This window comes from Acomys minous (genome assembly GCF_964271855.1).
Source record: "Acomys minous genome assembly, chromosome: 6".
NCBI classification, from domain to species: domain Eukaryota; kingdom Metazoa; phylum Chordata; class Mammalia; order Rodentia; family Muridae; genus Acomys; species Acomys minous.
In genome coordinates this window covers 88,378,700-88,405,343 of record NC_140487.1, presented here as the reverse complement: position 1 = coordinate 88,405,343, position 26,644 = coordinate 88,378,700, and the positions used below count along the sequence as shown (strand labels likewise).

General features: G+C 40.9%; 1 protein-coding gene across 3 annotated transcripts in view; it reads right to left on the bottom strand.

The window, feature by feature from the left end:
- Positions 1 to 24,563, bottom strand: part of NRDC (nardilysin convertase) — a 64,029-nt gene extending 39,466 nt beyond the window's left edge. The window contains exons 1-6 of one of the 3 annotated variants that reach the window (XM_084784440.1): positions 24,065 to 24,563; positions 10,313 to 10,655; positions 7,088 to 7,221; positions 6,182 to 6,251; positions 5,956 to 6,037; positions 4,749 to 4,902 (exon numbers count right to left, since the gene is read on the bottom strand). In XM_084784440.1, coding sequence (XP_084640566.1) covers positions 4,749 to 4,902; positions 5,956 to 6,037; positions 6,182 to 6,251; positions 7,088 to 7,221; positions 10,313 to 10,655; positions 24,065 to 24,405 — 1,124 coding nt within the window. In that variant the 5' untranslated portion in view covers positions 24,406 to 24,563. Of the gene's footprint in view, positions 1 to 4,748; positions 4,903 to 5,955; positions 6,038 to 6,181; positions 6,252 to 7,087; positions 7,222 to 10,312; positions 10,656 to 14,252; positions 14,384 to 24,064 lie in introns of those variants that run through there. The other 2 variants (XM_084784442.1, XM_084784441.1) reach the window with 2 other exon arrangements.
- Between the last annotated feature and the right edge of the window lie 2,081 nt (positions 24,564 to 26,644).

Sequence of the window (26,644 nt, the reverse complement as noted above, 5' to 3'; positions counted from 1 at the left end):
AAACAAAGTTATATGCAAAATAGTTCAGATAAAACATAGGCAACACACAGAGCAACCAACAGGCACAATGACTCTGGGATTAAGTAAGTATTTCCGTCCTCCAGTCAGCTGCCCACTCCCCCATCTCACAGCACTAAGCCTGCACATGTGTACCTCCCATGAATCAGGTGTTGGATTAAATGGTGACCACCTGACACACAAGAAAAATAAACACAAAAGACAAATACAAGTAAAGGAAACTAGAGAACCCCTGTCTCGGAAAACAAAATAAATAAATAAATAAATGTTTAAATAAATAAAGGAAACTGTTTAACTCGTGGGATTAATCTTTTTTAATTTCTCAAGAACTAATCTATTTTTGCCACCAAAGGGAACAAATACCATCAATTCCATTGAGAATGTATGTTTTAAGCAAAATCATTTTGTTCCTGAACATACAGAGTATGTAACTGTTCATGTGTTGTTCAGTGTCAAGGAACTTTAATCCACCAAAGTGGCTGTTCTAGCAAAGGATCACATCTAAAGACCTAAGTCTATGTGATCTGGCTGGAATACAGACATGCCCTTAGTACACACCTTTAACGCCAAATAATAAAATATGAGTGTATAGAAGAAAACAGACATGTTTGAAAGTGATGTCTAATTGAGGGGCAGACAAAGTGAGGGATCAGAGAGATACGTGACAGAATGAGTCAGAGATAGGATAACCCAACCCGCATGAAAGCAGCACAGGAGAAGCCTGCTTACAAGCAGCGCAGGGAGAAAGGGTAGCAGCAGTAGTAGAAGTAGTGTGTGTGGCAGGTTTACTGGGACAGTTTTACAGAGACAGGTTGCAGAGAAAACAAGCAGAGGGTGAGATGGAGCCAGAAGATTAGAACATACTGCTGGAGTCAGAGGCCAAGCAGAGTAATTCAGTCAGAAGAAAAGAGAGAAGCCAGACTGAATCGGTCAGCTTGGAGAGGAGTTTGGGCCAGAACAGCTGAGTTGAACCAGCCAGCAAGAGTTCAGAAAGAGCTAGAAAGGGTGAGTTTATTCAGCAGTAAGACTTGGAGGATGAAGCATTCTAGGCGTAGCTTAGCAGATGAAGACTGGAATCTGACTCATTCGGATTATACAGAGGCTAGAAGCTTCCGGGCCTAGAGATAATTAGGACAGAGAAATGCTCTGGGCTCAGCCCAAGCACTATACTCGTACAGCTTGGGTAAGGCTCTCAACTCATCCCTTCCTCTGAGGAAATAAAAATATTTACAGTTCAACTTAATGCTACGATAGTCTATTCATTCATATGGGCAAATGTGACTAGTTAATTTTCGTTTTGACATGAAATGAATTTATGCATGTATTCCACTGTTATTTGGCAAATACCGGGGCTTTAGAACTGAAGTATTGCAAACACTATTACCGTAAGTTAGTTTTTATACTGTGTATTGAGTCATATGCAAATGTTTCTCTAGGTATTTAACCAGGAAAGAACTACAAAGGAATAGGATACACATGCCATTACCAAATAATATCCAATTTTCTTTTTTCTTTTTCTTTTTTTTTTTTCTTTTCTTTTTTGGTTTTTCAAAACAGGATCTCTCTGTGTTAGCTTTGGCTGTCCTGGACTCGCTAAGACCAGGCTATCCTCAAACGCACGGAGATCCACCTGCCTCTGCCTCCCGAGTGCTGGGATTAAAGGCTTAAAGGCGTGCACTACCACGCCTGGCTCCAATTTTCTTGAAGTGGTGGTACCAGCACACACTTGCCCAGTGGTTCTGATCCCACCATTGCTCTACAGCTTTACTTTCCTTTAATATTATCAGAGTTTAAATTTTTTCTGTAATTTTTGTGATAGTTAAATCTTCTAATAGTTTCCATTTACCGCCCTACCCCCACCCTCTGGTTTATAAGACAACTGGGTGTATAAGAAGACCCCAACTTTTCCAGTTAAAATATTGTTTGGAATATCCTCTCCGTACAAGACTACGTCTCTTCCAATGCATATCCTGTACAGCAGACATGTGTCTATTTGCAGACAGGGCACAGAGAGCCAGGAGCTTTATTAAAAGCCTGCAGACAGCCAGTGCCAGCCTACACCGTCCCTTAAGGTACACTCCACACTCAACGCAAAGAGGCGCAGCCCTTCAAGTCAAATGGGCGGGTTCTGGTGGAGAGCCAATCCGTGTGCACATTCTCCTCCTAGAGGTACAGGAAGATGTGTGCAGCTTGGTCCTCCCTGCTTCATACCCCCCCACCCCACACAGAACGGGGAGTCAGCGGAGGCACCCCCTCCCCCCACTATATGTGCCAGACATATGAAGTAAAGGGAAGCAAGCTGCAGGTAAGTACCTGGTTTATAAGACATGTATTTTTCAGGATTAAAAAGTCATCTTATACACCGGAAAATATGGTACCTTTCCCTGATTCCTAATAGGGGTGAATATTTTATATAGTTATATCAGGAATTAATTTTTTAAATATTTATTCAAATTCTTTGATTACATTGTATTTTTAATTCTAACAGTACATCTAATGATATTTATGTTTTATATAATATCAATTTAAACTATATTAGATACTTATATATAAAAGTCTAATAAGTTAAAAACCAGTTAACTATTCAAAATATAAGTCTTTGTTAGTTACTCATTGCAAAAATACTCTGCTATATATTTTGTTTACTTTGTGGGTTTGTTTTGTTTGTTTGTTTGTTTGTTTTTTTAGAGAACGGTATGGGACCAAAGCTGAGCCTAGTTATCATTGAGCCAGGTCCTAGCTCTCCAGTGTCTTTTCAGGAATACCACTTTCTTTATGATCTTTGATTGGTTGGTTTGTTTTTTAATCTTATTTGACAAAGCTGACCTAAATTGTGCCTTTAAATACTAGCTGTTTTGTTCACTTTTTAGTCTACAATCTATCCAGAACATTCTTTGTGTGTTTTTTTTTTTTGAGTTAAGCAGTCAATTTTATTCCTATTTTATTCCTATATTTGAGTTCATGGAAACTCAATTGTCTTGGCATTATTTCAATAAAATTTTATTTTGCCACTTCCTCATAGTGTCTTTGCGTAATTGTCCACATTTATCAATTCTGTGATTTATTATTCTATTTGTCTTTTTGCCAACACTACATGTCCTAACTATTGTCTCATAATTTTTGTTCTCACATTTAAGTCTGAGGCCCAATTAGAATTAAATTTGGTATATAGTTGAATAAAAAACTTTGGTTTATTCTTTTGCATTTGGATATCTGGCAGAGTGCTAAAAATCTTTTTTCTCCTACTAAGCTTCCTGGCACTGTACTACTGACAGCAAGTGTGGTGGTTTATTTCTAGAGTCCCAGTTCTAGTCCACTGAGCAGTGTCTGTTCTTATGCCAGAAACACATTACTGGGATTTCTGCATCTCTCAGTCTTGGAGAAAAGAGAGTCTAACTTGGTCTTAAATATAACTTAGGCTACTTTTGCTTTTCCCATATGAATTATGAGAGCTCACTGGCTTCTTTAAAGGGGAAGCTAGAACTATGAAGCAACTGGGATGAATCCATAAATCAGTTTGGAAACTGTTGTCACTCTTAAAGTCTCCTGAGGGGTCTGGAGAGATGGTTCAGGGGTTAAGAGCACTGGCTATTCTTCTAAAGGACCTTGGTTCAAGTCCCAGCACCCACATGGCAGCTTAAAACTGTCTGTAACTCCAGTTCCAAGGGATCTGACACCCTTATACCAATGTACATAAAATAAAAAAATAAAAAATTTTAAAAACCTAAACTTGAAGAAGAAGGAGGAGGAAGAGGAGGAAGAGGAAGAGGTCATCTCCTAGGCTCCCATTCTTAGCAATACTAAGTCTCAGGCTCATAGCATAGCTTCTCAGCCACTCTCTACTTACTTATTACATTATTTATTTTTTTTTGAATTTCCACTATTACAAGTCTTTTACTTCTCTTTAAGTTTATTCTGAAGCATTTTGTTCTTTTAGATGCCATTATTAAAGAAGCTATCTTAATTTCACTATTGGACTTTTCATTGCTAGTACAGGAAAAAATAAGGAAGCTGGAGAGGTTGCTCGGTGGTTAAGAGAATTTATTCTTCTACCAGAGGACCAGAGTTTGGATCCCAAAACACACACCAGGTGGCTCACAAACACCACAAACACCAGTAACTCTGATGAGTAACACACCTGAGACTCCTTTTGATGTATGTTGGCATCCATCCACACTCTTGTGCATGCACGCATGTGTGGACACACACGCTAAATCTTTAAAAAAATAATGAGGAGGAGCTGGGAAGATAGCTCAAACAATAAGGTGCTTGTCACATAAGAATAGAGACTGGAGTTTATTCCCAGCACCACGTTAAAGCCTAGCATGGAACATACAATTGTAATTTTAGCACTAGGAAAGCAGAGACAGGAGGATCCCTGCAGCTTGCTGGCCAAACAAACAAGTGAGCTCCAGGTTCCTGAGAGTTCAAATAAAATGAATGGAGCCAGGTGTGGTGGCACACACCTCTAATCCCAGAACTCGGGAGGGCAAGGGCAGGAGAATCTCTGTGAGTTTTAAGGCGAGCCTAGTGTATATAGTGAGTTCCAGAACAGCCATGCATATATACTAAGACCTTATCTCAATAAGGAAGGGAGGAAGAACATTTAATAATTTGTTCTTTTTTTCTCCAACTACTCTGACAGTTCTAGAAAACTAGACTACTTCTTGAAAATACAATAGAGCGTGTCCTATGTGCCCATGTGTACAATGTTATTAAATAATAGTTACCTATCGAGGGCTTCCTTGAAATACTTTCTCTGGACATCAAACTGAAAGACTGTTCGTTCACAATCAGTTGAGGCATTATCACTACCTCCATGTTTCTTGAGGAAGGCATCAAATCCATTCTCGTCAGGATATTTCAAACTACCCATGAACACCACTAAATGAAAAGAATAAAAAGTCACACAAAGAAACGGACAACATTTTTATCATGAAAGATGAGGTTTTCTACGCACAAAAGATAAAGCAACACATTAAACAACTACTGTGTCTGACTAGCACTTGGTACACTGATACTGCACAACATTCTGCAATGCTCATGTTATTTCTATTCCAAGGAAACCCAAACATTTCATTTTTAAAAACAAATAATTTGTTTATAAAAATGGTAAAAGTTAAACATAAGCTTATGTGCAGATTAATCACTACCATAAAAAGTTTGTCAGGTAGGAAGTTTACTTTCAAATAACTTAGAAACTAAAGACATTTTTTAAAAAAAGACTAATGCAGAAAAGCAAGTATGTGTGTGAACATCTGTAGCTATCTCATATCCACATGGTTTTATTGAGGCATACTCATAACTAAACTTATGGTTCCTTTCTGTGGGGTATTTATCATGTCTTTTTATTACTCTCTATTTCGATGTTCTGACGTCACTGAAACAGACTGTGCCAACCAGAGCTGGCCGATTCCTAGAGAATGGTACTGTCTCCCACTCTGTTCACTGCACTGCACCACATGATGATGCCTATGGGTAAAACAGGTTTGGGGCTGGAATGATGGCTCAGTGGTTAAAGCACTTACTGACCAAATATGAGAACTGGGGTTCAGACCCCTAGAGCCCATGTAATGTGCCAGGTGGATATGGCAGCCCACCTGTAATTCATTACAGAAGGCAGAGATAAGAGGCTCCCCAGAGCAAGCTGGACAGGGGGACTAGCCATATTGGCCAGCTCTGGGCTTGACTGAAACCCTCCCTCAACGAATAAAGAACAGAGTGAGGAAGATACCATTTTCATTCAAATCCTTAAAGTCAGTATACTTAGATGAAAAGTCTTTCCCTAGGATTATTCCTAAGTAAGCATTTTCCTCTTAGCTTTTTCCTTGTTTAAACGTGCTTCAGTTAACCAATATTAGTCTTTGAAATCAACTAACACAAATTTAATGGGAAAAAGGAAACCACACCCGGGAATGATAGTTTACAAGATCTTACTGTGCTCCAAAAAGTGTGCCAGCCCAGGCAGGTCATCTGGATCAGCAAAGCTCCCAACTCCAACACACAGAGCCGCTGCAGACTGGGGTAAGTAGAACACATACAAATAGTGAGTCAATCCTAAAGCAGTACCAGTACTTCAAGGATTCATTTGGAGAAGTTTTCCAACAGAAAGAAACAGAATTCTTTCCCTGGGAATCAGGAGGAGCAGCAAAGTGAAACTCACCAGAACTGTGTCAGTTTCACCCTGCTGCTCCTCCACTTGCCATCCTGCCAAATGCTCAACAGGTGCAGACCTAAGGGAAAAAGCAGAAACAGACAGAGACAACGGGAGAGGCCGGCCACCAATTTCATGCTGCTGACTCAGGGCTCTGAACCTAGTGTTCCCTGAGTTACTAGATTTAGGAAATCTGCAGAACAAGCATATCTAAGTACAATAAAGAGCTCTAGGCAATTTTAAATGTTTATGTTCAGTAACTCAGTTACAAAACATGGACTTCTCAGTATGCTACTCAAGAAAGTTTTATTACTAATATGGGGTGAGAGGGTGGGTAAAATAACAATTTAGGAAAATATCTAGTAAAACAGTAAGTAAATGGTTAAAAGAGAAAACTTTTGTTATTAAAAAGCTAAAAAAAAAAAGGATTTAAGAGGCTTTTTAGTTCTTCTATTTGCTTTGAACACACACATATAGATCATGTTATTTATCAATGTGCATTTGCCAAATTCCTTGGAAAACTTGTTTTGAACAAAATAAATGGCCAAAATGTACACAAAACTCAGTTTAAAATGACAGGCTATCGTCATTAGTTAAAAGTTTGTTTTGTTTTGTTTTAGGTAGAAGAAAGTCAATTTGAAAATAGGGAAGTAATATTAACTTTCCAACTTTGTATCAATATTCAGAACTACTCCATTTGGTGAAGCATTGTTCGATAAGGTTATCCCTATAAAAAGAGCATGTACCTGGCATACAAGCCAACCCTGTGTTTTGAGAAGAACCAAACAGCCTCACTTGATACTTCAAGTCCCAAGTTTGAAGACTTAGCACATAAGCTCACTTAAAACATGGAAGAATATCCACTTCTTCAAACCACAGTCTAACCTGTTCTGTGATGTTTAATAGATGCCTAACCTGCTTTCAGCTCCAACTACCCCATAAAGATTTCTTGTCTCGACCAGCAGGGTTGAAGACATTTTTGAATAAGTTGACTTAAACCACAGTCTATCAGTCAGCTTTGACCACAGCAAAAACAGGTTCTGCGATTGCTAGAAAAGAAATTCATACTTGAGAATTTTCTACCCAAGAAATTTATACTTGAGATTTGAGTTATAACACTCAAATTATGAACAAATCATAATTCAAATATATCATACTTAAATTTCAATCTTGTTAATTTATTAACTTTTCAGATCAAGAAAAACTTCTTTTCAAAGGACAGAAACAGGGGTAATTTTTTTTAAATGTTTCAGGAAAGTAATTAGTTTCTAATTAAATAAGGTTCTCCTAAAGCTAACAGATTTTTTTTCTTCCCATTTCATTTATTAATGAGAATTATTTACCTTAAATGAGGCTCATGTTTCTCAAATAAAAATTTAAATCCTAAAATGACTTCAGAATCAGGGCAATTCTGAAGCCACCTCTCACCTAAACTAACATTCATATTCCCTTCCAGATGCTTCCACACCCACTAAGTAGAAACCACTTCCCACTGTTACAATCATGGAACCTCTTCTTCTAGGAGGGTACGCACTGCTTCACAGCCAACATGATTTGATCCCTTCAAACCTAATTATTTCATCAAAAGAAGTCTATAGCACAGGAAAAGCTATTGCAGTTTTTAACACACAGAAAGACAGATGCAGAAACTTAAGAGGTAAGCATCTAAAATTTAATAATTCTGTCATTTTTGGAGCTAAGCTAGAGCTCAAAAAATTATGTGAACTTGAAAGTGGGTGTGAAAAAAAGAGAGCCAGTCAGCCTTAGGTCACCCAAGAAGCCAGGGACAGACCTAGAGCTAGAACTCAGGCTCATCTTATGGCTGCTATAGCTTCTCCATTCTACACTTGTTCTACTAAGAACCAAAAATAAGCCAATTAATTCCACATTTGCCTATTAAAAAAAAACTTTAGAAAGGTCTACCACATGGCATACATACAAATTTTATTCAGTGTTTTGAGTTTCACCTCTAAAGTGCTCCAAGCTAACACAACCTGGCCCTACTATGTGACACACAAAAAACTTCTTAAAAACACAACTCAATCTACCAAAAAATGTTGGCAAAATTTTGGTACAATCTTTTTTTGGGGGAGGGGGAGGGGGGTTGAGACAGGGTCTCTCTGTGTAGTTTTGACTATCCTAGACTCACTTTGTAGACCAGGCTGGCCTCGAACTCATAGCGATCCCCTAGCCTCTGCTTCTGCCTCTGCCTTCCAAGTGCTGGGATTAAAGGCGTGTGCCACCATGCCCACCTTACAATCTTTCTTAAAAGAGGAAAAAAAAAAAAAGGATCTGGGAGTGGAGGTGCATGCCTTTAACCCTAGCACTTTGGAGGCAGAGGTGGATGGTTCTCTGAGAGTTCAAGACTAGCTTGGTCTACTTAGCAAATACCAGGCCAGCCAGGGCCACACAGCATTGTCTCAAAAAAAAAAAAAAAACTTTTAAAAAAGAGGAAGAGGAGGAGAAAGGAGGAGTGAGGAGGAGGAGGGGGGATTCTCAAAGAATTCGTTTAAGAGAACTGTTGAACTCAAAAGCAGGGGGGAATGTCTATAGTCTCAGGGACTGGCAGTACCACTTGCATCTAAGAGTGTGAGACTACCCTGAACAACCAAGTGAGATTCACATCTCTAAAAGGGGGGAGGGGGTGAGTGTGCAGGACTGATACAGCAGGTCTATGATTATAACACTCTAAAATTCTAGCTCTCAGGAGGCTGAAGCAGACACAGCATTCAAGGCTAACCTAAGTTAAACAAGAACTAGTCTCAAACACCACCACTACCAACAGTCATTACTACTTATAACTTACGCCTTCAAATCTTCGAGTGCTAACCACTTTTTTAAAAACTAAGAACTGAGTTCTGATGATGATGGTGATGTGTGCATGCATGGTATATGTTGAGTACACGTGTACATATGGAGGTCAGAGAACTTCCACAGGTTGCTTCCCTCCTCTGCCCTGTGAGTTCTAAACATCAAACTCAGGTCATTGAACCTGCATAACAATTACCTCTACCCCCTGAGCTATTTTGTCAGTCTCACAGGCTAACAACTTTTTAGGTATTCTTTTAAGATCTACACTAATAACCTAGCTATAAATCCTGTATATAAGACTATACCATGCTGATGTACTGATATTCAACTATAAGCTGACCATGGCAGTGCATGCTTGTAATCCCAGCGCCTGGGAAGAGTCTAGAGCAGTGCTTCTCAACCTGTGGGTCACAACCTTTTTGGCAAACCTCTATCTCCAAAAATTTACATTACAATTCATCACAGTAGCAAAATAAGTTATAAAGTAGCAACAAAAATAATTTTATGGCTGGGGTTACCATATCATAAGGAACTGTATTAAAAGCTCACAGCATTAGGAAGGTTGGGAAACACCGGTCTAGAGGACCAGGAGTTCTAAGTCATCCCATCTACACTAAGTTCAAGGGCAGCCTAGGCTACATCACACCCTATCTCAAAAAACAAAACAAGAAAGAAATTAACTTAATAATAATATCTGTAAAATGTTACCTACCCTCTGATCTAGGAATTCCCTCCTGCAAAATGGGAGCATTCTTCAAAAGATGTTGAGGAAAATCTCCCTATCAAGACCCATATAACAATTCACTGATGATTAAAGTAAGGCCAACTCTCTCACTTAAACTTTCCTGATGTACTACTACTTATTCCAACTGTTCAAATTCAATTACCCTCAAAGGAATTACCCACATGGTAACTTAGGACACTAGGGCCAGGTGAAGGTGTTGCACTAGCCTTGTTCTTCTTTCTCCAGTCTTTCCAAGGATTATACACTCTCTTATTCCTCTTCAACTAAGAATTGTACAGATTCTCACCTCCTGGCATTTTTTAAAGCATATAATGTACATAACATATATAAATTCAATTATTGCCATTTTTTTTACCTCTGATGAATAATTTTTACATTTTTGTTAACTTCTATAGTAAGCATTTATTATTTTTATAACCAGAGCAAACTGTTTTCAAAATGTAATCTTTATATAGAATAGAACTTTGCTTTAAAGAAGTTTGATAGTGCATACTTTCTTTTTGCTACTAAAAAATAAGCCACAAGTTCAGTCATTAACCCAAGGAATTCCCAAGTGAGAAAGACGATATAGACATGACTCATACCTGTTTCTCAGTGGTTTTCTTCCTGGCTTCTACCCTCTCTTCCAATTCTTCCAGTTCATTTTCCTCATTATCAAGATCATCATCATCATGGTCATCATCATCAAATTCATCTTCATCATCCAAACCTTCTTCTTCATCATCCTCTATCTCAGCTCCAGAGTCTTCATCTTCTTCTTCGTCGTCATCATCATCATCATCATCATCATCACCATCATCGTCATCCTCTTCCTCCTCTTCGTCTTCTTCCTCCTCCTCTTCATCTGTTGCATTTCCTGTTTTGCCTTCCATATTACTTAGATCTGAAATCAAAAGTGCCTGCAAGCCATTCTGTAATTTGATGTATCTGGGGGAGGGGGGAAACAAAACATTTTGATTCAACTATTCAGTAAGAACCACCCCTATTATATGAATACCCACACTTACCCCAAGTTTCAGTTACTCATCAACCATGATCCAAATAGACTAATTAGTACATTTTTAAAATTGTGTACCACTCTGTCCAATCAGAGCATGAATAAAGATTTCATGAAAATAATGGTTTTTTGTCCTGATATATGAATATACTTACATACTTACACACATACACACACACACACACACACACACACAATATCTTAGCCATTTAATAGCTGTCAATCAGGTTTTTGTTCTTTTTGCTTTAGTTTAGTTTGATTTGGATTTTTGAAACCAGGATTTATCTACATAGCACTGGCTGTCCTGGAACTCATTTTGTAGGCAAGGCTGGCCTTGAACTCACATATGAGATCTGCCTCCTCTGCTTCTGAGTGCCAAGATTAAAGGCGTATACCACCACACACAGTAATAACTGTCAGTTTTGGGGGAGGGGTTGTTTTGTTTTTGTTTTTCAAGATAGGGGTTCTCTGTGTAGCCTTGGCTGTCCTGCATTCGCTTTGAAGACCAGGCTAGCCTCGAACTCACAGTGATCCACCTGCCTCTGCCTCCCCAGTGCTAGGATTAAAGGTGTGCACTACCACTGCCCAGCTAATAGCTGTTAGTTTTAGCAGATAACATTAATGGTATCCCAGTGCTTGTGTTCAAAAGTAACCTTTAATTACTTAATAGTGGCCTCCAACACTCAAGGAAGGTAATGTTGGTATCTGGCACACCAAAGAGAAGCCATAAGTATCTCTTTTAAGGGGCAAAAATAGCCAAGTGGTAGTGGTTCCTGCTTTTAATCCCAGCACTCAGGAGGCAAAGGCAGGAATATCTTTAAGTTTGAGGCCAGCCTGGTCTACAGAATGAGTTCCAGGGCAGCCAAGGTTACACAGAGAAACCCTGTCTCAAAAAAACCCCAGATAGCATCTCAACTATCTGTGTGCTGCCATGCTCCCCACTATGACTATAATGGACTAAACCTCCAAAAACGTAAGCAAGACCCAATCAAATGTTTTCTTTTTTAAAAGTTGCTGTGGTCTTGCTGTCTCATCACAGCAACAGAACACTGACTCAGACGTTAATCAACCTGGAAAAAATTCAAAGTCTACTGACAACAGAAAAATAAATTGTGATCGCGTCACATAGTAGCTGTCCTCCCTACGATAAAACAGGAAAACTTATTTAGCAACAAGCTACGAAAGCAGTTAATCTTCAGGACATAGTAAGGAAAAGGAGCAAGTCACAAAAGACAACATACCACATGAATATTACTCAAATAAAGCCAAAAAGCAAGCAAAATAAATAAACACTGTTTATGCTTTATATGCGATGAAACTTAAAAAGATAGATAGTTAGAAAGAAAGATAGATAGATAGATAGATAGATAGATAGATAGATAAAAGGTTTGCCAAACAAAGCAATGGAATAATATACTAAATGCTTTAAAATAGTTTGGGGAAAGAAAGGCAATATACAAGAAAAATAGAAACCAAAGAGGAGGAGGAGGAGGAGAAGGAAGAGGAGGAGGAGGAGGAGGAGGAAGAGGAGGAGGAGGAGAAGATCCTAGTTCTTGAGCTCAGAAGAAAAGAGCTGATGAGAAGATGCCGTCTGTACGGCAGTCTGTGCTGCACAGCTCCACTTTAGAACTGTGCCTCCTGACCACTCCATAGCGTGCCGGTCAATCTCTATCCTCCCTAATCCTGCTTTAAATGTGCAACAGTTGTCACTACTTTTAAAAACATTTTTTGTCTGTCTCATTAGAATGTTACAAAGGTTTTTTTTCTCCCATATATGCCATCATCTGGCAAACACCAAATATTTAAGAAATATTTGCTGAATAGATAAATCAATGTTAATAGATGAGTGTGTTGGTACATGTCTGGTAATCCTAGCCTTATGGAGGGAAAGGCAGAAGGATGCTAATTCAAGTCCTGTCTGGGATATATAATGAAACAACGTCTCAAAAGCAAATCAAAACAGAAAATGGTGAGGTTGCCAAAATGGCGCTGTGGGTATGTGCTTGTCACCAAGCCTGACAACCTAAAGATCAGTCTCCAGGACCTACACCCTGAAAGGAAAGCACTGACTCCCATAAGCTGCCCTCTGACCTTCAACCACATGCTGTGGTACACGTGCGTGTGCATGCATGCATACACACACACACACACACACACACACACACAAATACGCTTTTTTAAAAGATTTATTTATTTTATTTATTGCATACGAGTGCTTTATCTGCAGAAGAGGGTATCAAATTACATTATAGATGGTTGTGAGCCACCATGTGGTTGCTGGGAATTGAACTCAGGACCTCTGGAAGAGCAGACGGTGCTCTTAACCACTGAGCCATCTCTCCAGCCCCCACAAATATGCTTTTAAATTACTTCCAGAGACAATTGAACAACACAGATAAGTGCAGCTGGTGCGTAACTAGAGCCTTTGCCGCTACTGACTAGTGTTCATAGTATTGGAAGTTACTCTCCATACGACCAGAGGAGAAAAGATAACCAACCACCAACTCATCTATAGATGCTGCAGTCTACAACAGTGACCTGACGGCGTGCTAGGCTGGTGCAATAGTGGCACAAATGTGAGAGACCCAACCACTATCTGATTGCACTTAAGGCTGGACACTGTTATCTATTCCATGCCAGACACTGCTTACGTGGCCAAGAACCTGAGACTAGATAGACCATGGGCCTAGGAGAAGGCCAAACACTATTTTCTTGCTAAAGGAACACAGCAATAAAATGACTCCTAGAGACACTGTGACACCCACAGATCAGCGTCTCACTCAGCCATCATCGGAGACGCTTCCTCTGGCAGTAGATGGGAACTATACAGAGCCCCACAACTGGACAATGTGCAGAGTGAGAGACTTTGAAACACTCAGCTCTAAATGGGGCATCTTCATCAAACCCCTCCCTCAGGGATCATGGAACTATGTGGAAGAGAAAACAAGTAAGATTGTAAGAGCCAGCGAGGATGGAAGACACCATGAAACAGTGTCATCTAGACACAAGAGGAATGAAGCACATTGTGAACTCACGAGGGACTGGTGCATACACAGGGCCTGCACAGGTTCAAACCAGATGGGATCCCAGTGCTGAAAAGAGGAAATGAACACTATTTCCCATCCCTAACCAAGAAGTTATCACCAACTGTTTACAAAGGAAAAATCAGCTTTTTCCAACAGAGATATATACAGGATATATACACTACACTTAAGGGTAGGCCCTATGCCCAGCAGTAGATGGCCAACACAAAAAGAACTCAGTGGGTTTTTGTTGTTGTTGTTTTTTAGGGGTTTTGTTTTGTTTTGTTGGTTTTTTGTTTTTCAAGACAAGGTTTCTCTGTGTAGCCATGGTTGGCCTGGACTTTTGAAGACAAGGTTGACCACGAACTCAGCCTCCCAAGTCCGGGATTACAAGCATAAGCCACCATGCCCAGCTCAATGTTTTTTGTTTTTTGGATTTTTTGTTTGTCTTTCTTTTGGGAGGTGTCTCATATTGCTTTATTTAGGCCTTTTTTTCAATCTTACCTGTCTTCTACTTGTATATTATGGTTTCCGATTCTGTGTTCTTCTGTGTTGTATGTGTCTATGTGTGTATTTCTTGTGCTTTGCTGTTGTTTTAATTCTGGCCTGTTTGTTTTTTATTTGCCTGTTTATTTTCTAAAGAGAAAAATAAAGAAGACATTGAGTTAGATAGGCGAGGAGATGGAAAAGAATCTGCAAAATGGGGAGGGGAAACCATGACCAGAATATTGTAAGAATGTTCAATTTAAAAAGGGACCTGATATATCGTAGATACTTGATCTCTGTCACATGAAACAGACTATCAAATAAAATCTAATAACTCATTTTATTAAAAAAAATCAATGTGTCTCAAAAAAAAACAAAAAAAATCAATGAATAGTAAATTCTGTATATATAAAATATACAGATTAAATTCATCTAAAAAGTATACCAAAAACCTAAAAGTCTTAAATGAAGCAATCATCTGTATCTGATGAGACAAAGAGTGGAGAAAAATACAGATGTCCATGCACTTTGTGCTAAGATAGGGTATATTTACATATACCGTATGTATTATAAACAGCTAAAAAGAATGTTTTAAAATTATTTTTTTTAAATAATTTATAGTATGAGTGAAGACATTTTACACTCAACAACACACTAAAACCAGAAGCTATAAAGAAAACAAGGGGCCAGTGAACTCACTCAGAGGATAAAGGCGCTTACTGCCAAAGCCTGATGACCTCAATTCCAGCCACATGGTGGAAGGAAAGAACTGAACCCCAGATGCATACCAAAGCACACTGTACCCCACCCATCCCCCAACACACACAATAAATACATGTTTTTTGGTTTGTTTTTGTTTAAAGATAAAGAAAAGACTGTACTATACAGTGGTGCCCTTATCCAAGGTTTGGTATCAACTCTACATATCTGATAACCGAGACAAAAGGAGAGATCCACATTTTAGGTAGAATACAATACTCTGAATGGCATACAACTTTAAGACAAATTATTTCTATAAATTCTACTTAATGTTTTTGGAATTCAGCTAACAAATGTAACTGAAACTTCAGAAAGCAAAAAAGAAAGGAAGGAAAAGAAAAAGTATAAAAAGATTATTAAATATTAATTTAAGATGTTCATAAAGCATCATAAACAAACTGAGCAGTACGTTGAATACTGGCAGAAAACATTAACAACATAAGATTGTTCTTTTAGCTAGGCAAGCAGATTGCTGTGAGTTCGAGACCAGCCTGGTCTACAAAGTGAGTCCAGGACAGCCAAGGCTAACACAGAGAGACCCTGTCTTGAAAAAACAAAAAAAAAAGATTGTTGTTCTGCTGTTGGAGCGATGGCTCAGTAGATAAGAGTACTTCCTGTACAAGCATGAGGCTATGTGTTCAAATCCCCAAAAAAAAAAAAAAAAACCTAAAAAGCTGGGTGGTGGTGTTGCATACCTTTAATCCCAGCACTCAGGAGGCAAAGGCTGTGAGTTCAAGGCCAGCCTGATCTACAAAGTGAGTCCAGGAAAGCCAAGACTACACAGAGAAACCCTGTCTTGAAAAACCAAAAAAAAAAAAAAAAAAAAAAAAAAAAAAAAGAAAAGAAAAGAAAAAGAAAAAAAAAAAAGAGGTGCTGTTTTTAGTGGGGTTTTCCTCTTAAATTTTTAAAACAAAATTATGTAATATTTTGTTTGACCATTAGTTGTAACTCAACAATAAGTTATAAGACATTTTTCTATGTCAATACATAAGACACAACCTCCCTGGATTACTCACACATGTAACCCCAGCATTCTGGCATACTGGCATTACTTCAAAGCTAGCCTGGTTTACATAGCAACTCCAGACTCTGTCTCAAAACTTTAAAAAAGAAAAAAAAAAAAAAAAAAAAAAAAAGGAAGGAAGGAAAAGAAACAAAAGAAAGGAGTACTTATCTTTTTTAATTATCTTAATTGTGGAATTGTACCATAGTTTATATAATTGGTGATAAAAACTGTTGCTAACTTTCTGCTGCTACAAAAACCATGCTGCAAGATGGACATGGTACCACAGCTATAAACCCAGCAGCAGGAGAATCAGAAGTTCAAGACCAGCCTGGAATACTGGTTCCAGGGCAGCAGAGGCTACATAATGAAACCCTATCTCGACAGACAAAACAAAACAAAAAAAAATCAACCAAATGATAACTTTATATAAATATCATTTAGTAATTTTAAACATGAATAGCTAATATTTAATTACTTGCTATATGCTAAACACAAGCTTCCATAAATTAAATATACAATATCACCATGGGTTATTATTTCTATAATCTGTACTTCTTGTTTTGTAACTTGCCTGTTTGTATTTGTTTTCTAGGAAAAAAGAAAGAAAGAAGAAAGACATTTTTAGAAATTGGCCAGCTATAAATGTAAGAAATTTCTGGGGAAAACATTACTAAGAGTCTATAAAAATGCCTATTCCCACACTCAATAAATGGTATTAAAGAATCTACAATGTGCTAGGCACAGAGCAACTAAAGCAGTGATGTTCTCCATATTCATGAGGTTTTAGTCTGCAAACACCTATTAAATTGAGATAATAGGGAATCAGCTAAAAGAAAATTGAAAGGCTGCTCTTCCAGAGGACCCGGGTCAGATTCCCAGCACCCACATGGCGACTGACAACTGCCTAGAACTTCAGTTCCAGAAGATCCAACACTCTGGTCTCTGTGAGCACCAGATATGCACAGACATAGCACTCAAACGCATAACATAATTTTTAAAACTTTAAAAATCAAAAGAATCTAAGTTAACACCTTCAATCCCAGCACTCAAAAAGCAGAGGCAGGAGGATTTCTGTGAGTTTGAGGCCAGCCTGGTCTACAGAGCAAGGTCTAGGACAGCAAGGGCTACACAGGGAAACCTTGCCTCAAAAAAAAGAAAGGGTGTGGGGAGGACAACAAAAATCAAAAAGAGATGAGAGAGAGAGAGAGAGAGAGAGAGAGAGAGAGAGAGAGAGAGAAGCACACACTTGAGAAAGACTAGTGCCATTTGTGTCAATGTACATACCACTCAACGCACAACTTTGCCTCTCAAAGCAGTCTTGACACATCCTAAGAATTTAAGCAGTAGCCTTCAGATTAATCTTGAAGCATCATTCCGTGTTCCATTCTCACACAGAAAGTGCAGAAATTTTTACTGGCATTAACCAACTGTCACCCAGTCTCTTCAGTGCTCTCTGCATTAGCTATCAAACTTCCACCAACATCCTGCTTTTCTTTCTATTACTGTGATAAACACCACGACCAAAAGCAACTTGAAGAGGAAAGAGCATTTCATCTGACAACTTCTCATCATGAAAGGAAGGCCCGGCAGGAACCTGAAGGTAGAAAATGAAACACAGACCATGGCAGGACACTGCTGACTGCCTTGCCCCCATGGCTTGCTCAGCCTACTTTCTTACACAACCCAGGACTTCCTGCCTAGGGGTGGTGTTGCTCACAGTGGGCTGGATCCTCTCAAATTAATTATTAATCAAGAAAAAGCCCTACAAGTTGTGCAGTGGTGGCGCACGCCTTTAATCCCAGCACTTGGGAGGCAGAGGCAGGAGGACTGCTGTGAGCTCAAGGCAAGCCAGGTCTACAAAGTAAGTTCAAGACAGCCAAGGCTACACAGAGAAACCCTGTCTCAAAAAACAAACACATTATAATTTTCAAAGTCCCATAGTCTTTACATTTTTTTCTCTTTTAAATATCCAACCTCTCTTTAAAAATCCAAAGTGTCTCAATTGTGGGCTTCTGTAAAATCAACAGTAAGTTACATACATCTTACTCCAAGAGAGAAGAACCAGGGCAGTTACACTTAAATCAAAGCAACACCAACACCCATACTGTAAATAAATCCTGTGGCTGCATGGCATGGTATTCAGTCATGATCACCTGGGCTCCAAAGAGCTTGGGCAGCCCACTTTCTGACTGCCATTCACAGCACACAAAGCTCATTTCACAGGCTCAGGCTGGCTCCACTCCACAGCTCCTGCAGTTCCAGGCAGTCACCCCATGCTCCTGACATCTCCAATATCCTGGGGTCTCCACTGTATCTGAGGCAGAAACTTCAGCCAATGACCTCCTGGTCCTCAGGAGGGTCTCTGGCCCCACCACAGGGTGCCAAACCTCAGCAACTCCTCATTACCCTCATGCCCTCAAAGACAATACCAAGTTACTCAGTTTGGCCGTCAGCTTAAGATGCAACCTTAACCATCCTCTGGACTACAGCTTCTGTGTGCTGGCCCTAAGGAAACACTTCCCAGAAGATTTCACCTCAGTGGTGCTGGGCTCATGTGAGTATTCACAGCTGATACATCAGCACCAGCTAACTAGCAGCAACTGGCCCATGAAAGCAATGGCTTTACTTCACTGGTACTAGTCTCTTGTTAATCAGAGCTGATTCATAAGCCCCAGCTGACCAAAACCACAGATTACTAGTTCAAACTATCACACAAAAGCTTCAATAGCATCTTTGAGAGACTATCAAACTTCCCAAGCCAGGCCTCTACGGTCTGTACCTCTCTCAATATTTTTATCTTCCAAGACCCCCCCCCCCCCAGAACAGGCCATTAATCTCTGAGCATTCAAGGGCTTTTCCAACCCAAGTTCCAAACATGTCCACAATCCTCTCAAAACATGGTCAGGTCTCTCACAGCAACATTCCACTCTCTGTGCCAATTTCTGTCCTCCTTTGCTTTCCATTGCTGTAATAAACAATATGACCAAAGCAACTTGAGGAAAGGATTTGTTTCATATCACAGCTTACAGTCCATCTTGAAGGAATGTTTAAGTAGAAACCTGGAAGCAGGAACTAAAGCCAAGACAACAGAGAACCACTCCGAGGCTTGCTCATTTACACTGCCCAGGGCCACCTGCCAAGGGCGACACTGCCCACAGCGGGCTGGATCCTCAGACATCAATCGTCAATCTAGAAAATGCCCCATGGACTTTCCTACAGACATTTTCTCAACAGCAATCTTCTCCAAGACTAACCAGCACAAGCATAGCTTTCCTCATACCTGCCGCTGCTCCCCTCACTGCTTACACACCGCCATGCCTATGGGGAGTGTGAGTCAGCGCTCATCACCTTGTGAGCCTACTGGAAATTTTCTTTCTCTATTTCCCCTCCTTCCTCCACTTCACAGAAGACTTTTCTATTCCTTCAAAACCCAATCATGGGCTGGAGAGATGGCTCAGAGGTTAAGCGCACTGGCTGTTTTTCCTAAAGGTCCTGAGTTCAATTCCAGCTACCACATGGTGGCTCACAACCATCTACAATGAGATCTTGTACCCTCTTCTGGCATGCAGGCAGAATACTGTATAAATAATAAATCTTAAAAAAAAAAAACAACCAATCATTCCCTAGGTGTTATGGGCCTTGTCACTTCCCAGCTATCTGAGGATTATCTTCACCTTCAAATTCCTTAAGCACTAAGCATGTCTCTTCCACCTGCAAAAGCTCTCCCTCTACTCTAGGCAATGCATTATCCTAAAAGCTCTCTTCCCTTCCACTTTAGACAATCTTCTTGCACTAGAGATGACTCAGCAGTTTAGAGCACAGGTTGCTTATTCCAAAGATCCTAAATTCAATTCCCACCACCCTTACAGTAGCTCACAACTGTCAATAACTCAGTTCCAGGGGATCTGAAGCAGCCCTCTTTGGCCTTCCTCAAGTACCAGGGATACCGTGGTACACACACACATGCCAGTAAAACATCCATACACATAACATTTTTTTTTTAATAACTGTTTTAATCTTCTGGGGGGGGCGCTGGGAGGATAGCTCAGTTAGTAGAGTGTTTGCCTGGTGCTCACAGGGCCCTGGATTTGAGCCCCAGCACTGCATAAACTGGGTATTGGAGCATATGCCTATAATCCTAGCATGTGAGAGGTAGGGGTAAGAAGACCAGAAATTCAAAGTCATCCTGGGTTACATATTGAGCTTAAGGCCAACTTGGAATATATGAAACTATATAGGTAAGTAGGTAGGTACGTAGGTAAGTAGATAGATAGACAGACAGACAGACAGACAGACAGACTTTTTAAAAAATTATCCTGAAGCCAGGTGTGGTGGCACATGCCTTTAATCCCAGCACTTGGGAGGTAGAAGCAGGTGGATCGCTGTGAGTTCGAGGCCATCCTGGTCTACAGCACAAGTCCAGGACTGCCAAAGCTACACAGAGAAACCCTGTCTCGAAAAACCAAATGATAATCATCATCATCATCATCATCATCATCTAGAAAAAATTATCTCCCTGGTGATCTAAAATTTCATGCTTCCCATTCACTCTTTAAAGCAGTATAACATGGCTTCTGCCTCCTCATATTTCCTCTAAAGTATTTCCTCCAGGAATAATTTCTTAGGTCTCTAAGACTCCAATCTTCTGTTCCTGCACAGTATCAAGTAGTCAGGAACACTGACTACCACCCCTTGCTAAAGTGTTCCTTTTCAAAGACTCTTCATTTGTGTTTTTCTTCTGTTCCTTCTGGACTGCTCAGTTTCTATTTCAATTGTTTAGGGTTGTTCTGCTATGTCTTTTAAAGGTCCTGAGCCTTTGAGAGATTAACTTGCTCAAGATCACATAGCTTAGACTGGAAACTAATGACTGCAGTTCACCATATTTTACACATAATACTTACTGCATTGTCAATATCTACCCCCTGGCTCTACAATTGCAGAAAACACTGCCCCAAATTATGCCCTCGTCTGACTTCTAAGGCCATCAGGTACAACATGCATGCACATAAAAATTTTAAATATAAAATAAACAAATGTTTAAGAAGATTGGAGTTTGAATTCAAGTATCAGACCAAGAAATTAAGTGTTTCAAAGTTCCTAGAATTTAATACAAGTAAATACACAATGATTTACTTTATAACTCCAAGAACCTATGACAGCACCGTTATTCTATATACATACATACAAAGGAAATTAATCCCTTACATATTCAATGAAGCACTTACTAGTTTTAATAATAAATATCAACAAAAAAAAAACCATTTTCTTACCACTCAATACAAAAGGAAATTTTCTCGTAATGTTTGATGTATGTCTGCCTTCTGATAACTTGGATTTGTCTAAGGTTCTGCTCCAAAATTCACAGAATTTAACTTTAAAGATCTAATTCTGAAGTTTTCCACCTTTATTTTAAAGTAACAAGAATAAAAAACTTTTTCTTTGAAAGTCAAACTGGAAGACAATGTGGTGGTCATGTCTATAATCACAGCACTCAGAAAGCAGAGGCAGGAGCACTCTCCCAGGCTTGGATCAGCCTGGTCCACACAGCGAGTTCCAGCCCAGCCAGAGCTAGTGAGAGCCTGGCCAAAATAAAAAGTAAGTTTGAAACTTCAGTATGTAAAAATAAGGTAAAGATGGACAAGAAGGGAAGATGGTGCTCTAACAAAGCCACAAACCATCAATGCAACAACTTACTCAGAATAATTCTTAACCATTATCTTTTTTGTTGTTGCTATTTGGATTTTGGGGAGGGGTTGTTGGTGGTGGTGTTGTTGTGTTGTGTTGTGTTGTGTTGTTTTTTGGGCTTGTTGTTGTTTTTTTTTGAGACAGGGTTTCTCTGTGTAGCCTTGGTTGTCCTGGACTCATTTTGTAGACCAGGCTGGCCTCGAACTCACAACGATCTGCCTGCCTCTCCAGAGTGCTGGGATTAAAGGCGTGTGCCACCACGCCCAGCTGTTGTTTCTCTCTGTAGCCCTGGCTTTCCTGGAACTTGCTCTGCAGACCAGGCTGGGATGCGCCTGCCTCCACCTCCTTAGTGCTAGGATTAAAGCTGGGCACCACCACATCCAGCTGCATTGTCTCTTTTTTTGAAGTCTTCCTTTTCCTTGCACCACAAGCAAGCTCAGTTTGTTCAGGTGGGGTGTGAGTCACCATTCATGACAGATGACTGGATCACTGGATGATTAGAAGGGATCTTACAAGCTACCCTTCAACCAGCTGAGGTCCAAGTCCTCTCATACGTTTTTGGAAGAAGCCATCTAGCCATCCTGGTTTATCACTTCCTAGTTTATTATTTAATCCACTCCAACATGCATACTTCCACCAGGAATTCCTTCAACTTTAGTCCTTGACTTCGCTTCTCTCTCCCTAGTTTGTTTTTTGAGCCAGGGTCTTATGTAGCCCAAATTATATGACCAAAGATGACTTCCTGACTTCTGATTCTCCTTCCTCCACCTCCCTAGTGCTGGGGTCACAGGGGTATACACTACCAAGCCCCACTCTCATTTTCCTTTTTGAAATGTCTGTATCCAACTACAATAAGTTTAATCATCTTTGTATACCACTCTGGATAAAATGTTACTTAGTTGACCCCAAGGTGTAGAAGTGCTAGTTTGGCACTTGATACTTAGTAAACATTTGTTAAAAACAATTTGCTGAAAATAAAGTCAAAGAATACATCCAAAGCAATCAGAACAGCGTCTGACATTTAGCTACTTTTAGGTAACTTTGTATGAACAGGAAAAAAAAAAAAATTAGAACCGGTACTGAAAACTTAATCTGAGAGGCAAAAATCAAGCAATGTTATTACTTTCCACTTGCTCACTTACAGGCTACAACTACATCACTAACAAGAAAAGTTATCCCTAATTTATAAAGATATCTTGACCCTGATAACCTGACAAAAATTATTCAGAGAAATTAAGCTGGTCTTGAAGTTGGGTCTGTGTCACTGCTTTCCGGACCTGCGTTTCAGCTGTTTGTAAAACAGGAGTCCGAGAAAGCGGAAAGGATGGTCTCTGGAGCGCTTTCCTACTCTTTAACACACTACAGGCTTATAATAAATTTGGACCCAGACTACTCGGGCTTCTAACTCAGCATGAGTAAGGACCTCATAAAATACATAATACAGCGCATAAAAAGTGCGCTTGGCTTTTGTGTCAGATGACCGCTTTCATACAAGCTCCGGTATTATTTAACTGTCTAATTCTGAGCGAGAAAAACCTCTCCAGGTTCCAATGTCCTCTACCGGTAAAACGAGGCTGCGAGGTAATACGAACTATTTCAAATACAAGACAGCCAAGCTAACGCTTAAGTGTACTCAGGTGGAGACTGAGTCACCATTCATTACAGATGACTGAAACGTTGGATTAGATGGGATTTTACAAACCTCCCATTCACCCAGCTGAGGCCTAAGTTCTAGTACGTTTTTGGAAGAAGTCACCTAGGCATTCTAGTTAAGGGAAGGTACCCACGGTCACAAGCCACTCCCATCTTAGGCCAGCTATAGTGAAAAGGTCTTTTATTAAAGCCGCACCATCTTCGTAATTTTTAATCCGTTTTACCTCTCTTGTACCGACGGGACACTGTATGTCTTTGGACTGAGACACATCTCAAATATCCTCTCCAGCAAAATTAATATCGCCAGCTGTCAAGCTTTCCTTGTAACATACCAAACCGCCGTACACCATCCATCCTGTCTTCCTCATGGAAACCTTAGTTCTTGCTTTAATAAAAGTCAAAATTAGGCGGGCGATGGTGGCGCACATCTTTAATCCCAGCGCTTGAGAGGCATATGCAGGCGGATCTCTGAGTTAAATAAAGGCCAGCCTGGTCTATAGAGTGAGTTTCAGGACAGCCATGGCTAACTACACTGACTCCTTTGGGGACAACCCAAATTGCCCTTGCCTCCTCCTCCCCCCCCCCAAAAAAAAAAAAACACCACACATTTGGGATGGGAAGTAATAACGTCCTGTTGCTCCTCCGGGAAACACGGAGACCAGAAGTCAACTACGGCACCAACCGAAGCCCGCACCCTGTTCTCCCTAGGCCAAGCCTCGTCCCTCACCGGTACTGCTTGGGGTCGCTGGGAGACTTGATGATCTCAGGGTCGCCAGCATTACTGAGACACCCGCTGCGTCCCTCCTCCTCAGATTCGTCCGCTCCGAGACGGGCAACCCGGCCGCTCTCGCCCAAGTCCTGTCCATTGGGCTGCAGGTCCGGGCAGCTGCAGGTGGACTTCGCCTTGTTTCTTCCCGGCATGGTCAGCGTAGGGAAAGGGTCTCTCGCAGATTCTTCGCACAGACCCCGCGCTTCGATTCGCCCCAAAGTCGTGAGCTCCCGCCCGGCCTCACACCACAACTTCCTCCCGGTGGCACCGACTGCAGCAACCGCGACTCTCCTCAGCATTCACCAGCAAGTCGTAGCGCTGGACATCCCGCTCCCCAGGCCCACCTCCTCCTCCTCCTCCTCCAGCCACTCCTCCTCCTCCTCCTCCTCCTCCGCGTCCCAGGGGCGGCGGCGGCGGCGGCGGCGGCGGCGGCGGCGGCGGCCGGCGTTGTTGCTGCCGCAGCCGCTGGGGAGGACAGGCCTGAACCCCTCCTCCAACCCGGCCTCGCTCACACCGACTTCCTTCATCCCACCCCTCCTGACAGCCGGTGACGCATGACCTCTAGCCAATCACAAGGCAGGACCGCCGTCACGTTTTCAGAAACGGCCAATAGGATCAGGGAACGCGAGGGACCAATAGGAACTAGCCGGGTTCCCGAAGCACCCAGAGAGCATTTCGAAACCTGACGTGGGCGGGGCGAAGGAAAAGAGGCGGAAGACGGTGGGAGAAGCTTTGCTGCGATTGTGACGCGTGCCGGTGGCTGTTTAGAGGGAGCCGCGTTACGCCCCGCGCCTTGAGAAGATGTGACCCAGCGGGACGACGCAGAAGTGAGCCGAGATAGTGGACGCTAATCTTCTTCACCCACTTGCGCTGTATTTTTTGTGCTCTGCTCTCAGGGTGACTCAGCGAGTCTCTTTTTTTTTTTTAAAAGCGGAGCACCGGAAGTCTTTTCCTACCCTGTCCTGAGATGGACGCTGTTCTTGTGGGTCACTGAGCACCGGAAATAACAGTTGCACCTTTCCATCCTGTAGGCTGCCAAGCCATTGGTGCTTTTCATGCCCCCAAACCCGAAAGAGTGCCTAAGAGACCGATTTCAGTGTGCTCACTCTTGTATGTGAAATATTTCTTTAGCTTTCCCACAGACTGCCAGTCCTCAGCCTACCATTTTAAGTTTAACCAACTTTTACTGAAAAGCAAAAAACATGTTAGGCGTTTTTTGTTTTATTGTTTGCCGGAGCCTTTGCTGCGACTGGCACAGATAGAACATTAAAATAAAAAAGCATTTGGCCAGATACAATATGCTGATGCCTTGGATAGTGAAATTATTACCACATGAAAGAAATAAACGTATTCAACATGAATAAACGAAAAATGGCTTGAAGTTGGTAGATACATTAGTAATTATCTTCCCTGCCTCTGAACCTCAGGTGCTGACGATAACAGCCATGAGCAAAACGCAAATCTTCGCTGGTGTGGTAGTCAATGCCCTGCATCTCAGCGCTCAGGCAGAAGCAGGTGAATTTGAGTTCGAGGCCAGCCAGGTTTACATAGCAGTTCCTGGCCACCCAGGGCTACCCACTAAGACTCTGTCTCAAAAGATAAAATTGTGCCTTCTAGAAGTTTATTTTCTTTCTTTTTTTTTTCTTTTTTCTTTTTCTTTTTTTTAGTTGGAAAATAACTTTATTTGTTCTGAGGAGTAGGCCAGAGAGTCCCCTCAGAACTTCTGAAACTGCTTCTCGGTGCTAGCAGCCTTGGTGACCCTGAGCACGTTGAGTCGAACAGTTTTGCTCAGGGGCCTGCACTCTCCCATGGTGAGTACATCCCTGAAATAAGGAGACAGGTGCACAGACGTGTTCTTGTGGCACTGCTCACAGCGATCGTCCTTCCAGATGTATAAGGGAGATAGTCCCGGCAAACGATAAAGGTGAAGTTTATTTTCTTATGGGAAGAAATAGACCATAAAATGATACATTCAAAAAACAATAAATGCTAAGACTACATGCACTACAGGATAGAAAGATAGTATTGAGGAGGATAGGTGAATTGAGGCAGAAGTACTTGAAAGCATTGAGGCATCCTGGTTTGAGCACACTTTCAAAGGTTAGCAGGTTTTAGGCAACTTCACTGGGCTCTCCTAAGCAGTGTCTCTCCACTACTAGAATGGCTGCCCAGTCTATAAAAAAAAAAAAAAAAAAAAAAAAAAATAGTAAACGCTGAATGGATCCTGAAGTGACATAGTCTATGCCTTTGGTGTGTGTGTGTGTGTGTGTGTGTGTGTGTGTGTGTGTGCACACGCTTTTTTTTCTTAGGCTTTTGGTTTTTGAAGACAGGGCTTCTCTGTGTAGCCTTGGCTGTCCTGGACTCCCTTTGTAGACTAGGCTGGCCTCGAATTCACAGTGATCCGCCTGCCTCTGCCTCCTGAGTGCTGGGATTAAAGGCGTGCGCCACCAACGCCCGGCTGCTTTTTTTTTTTTTTAATCTCTCTCACTAAAGCAATAATGCCAGAAATAAGAAATCTGCCTCAACAATCAATTTCAT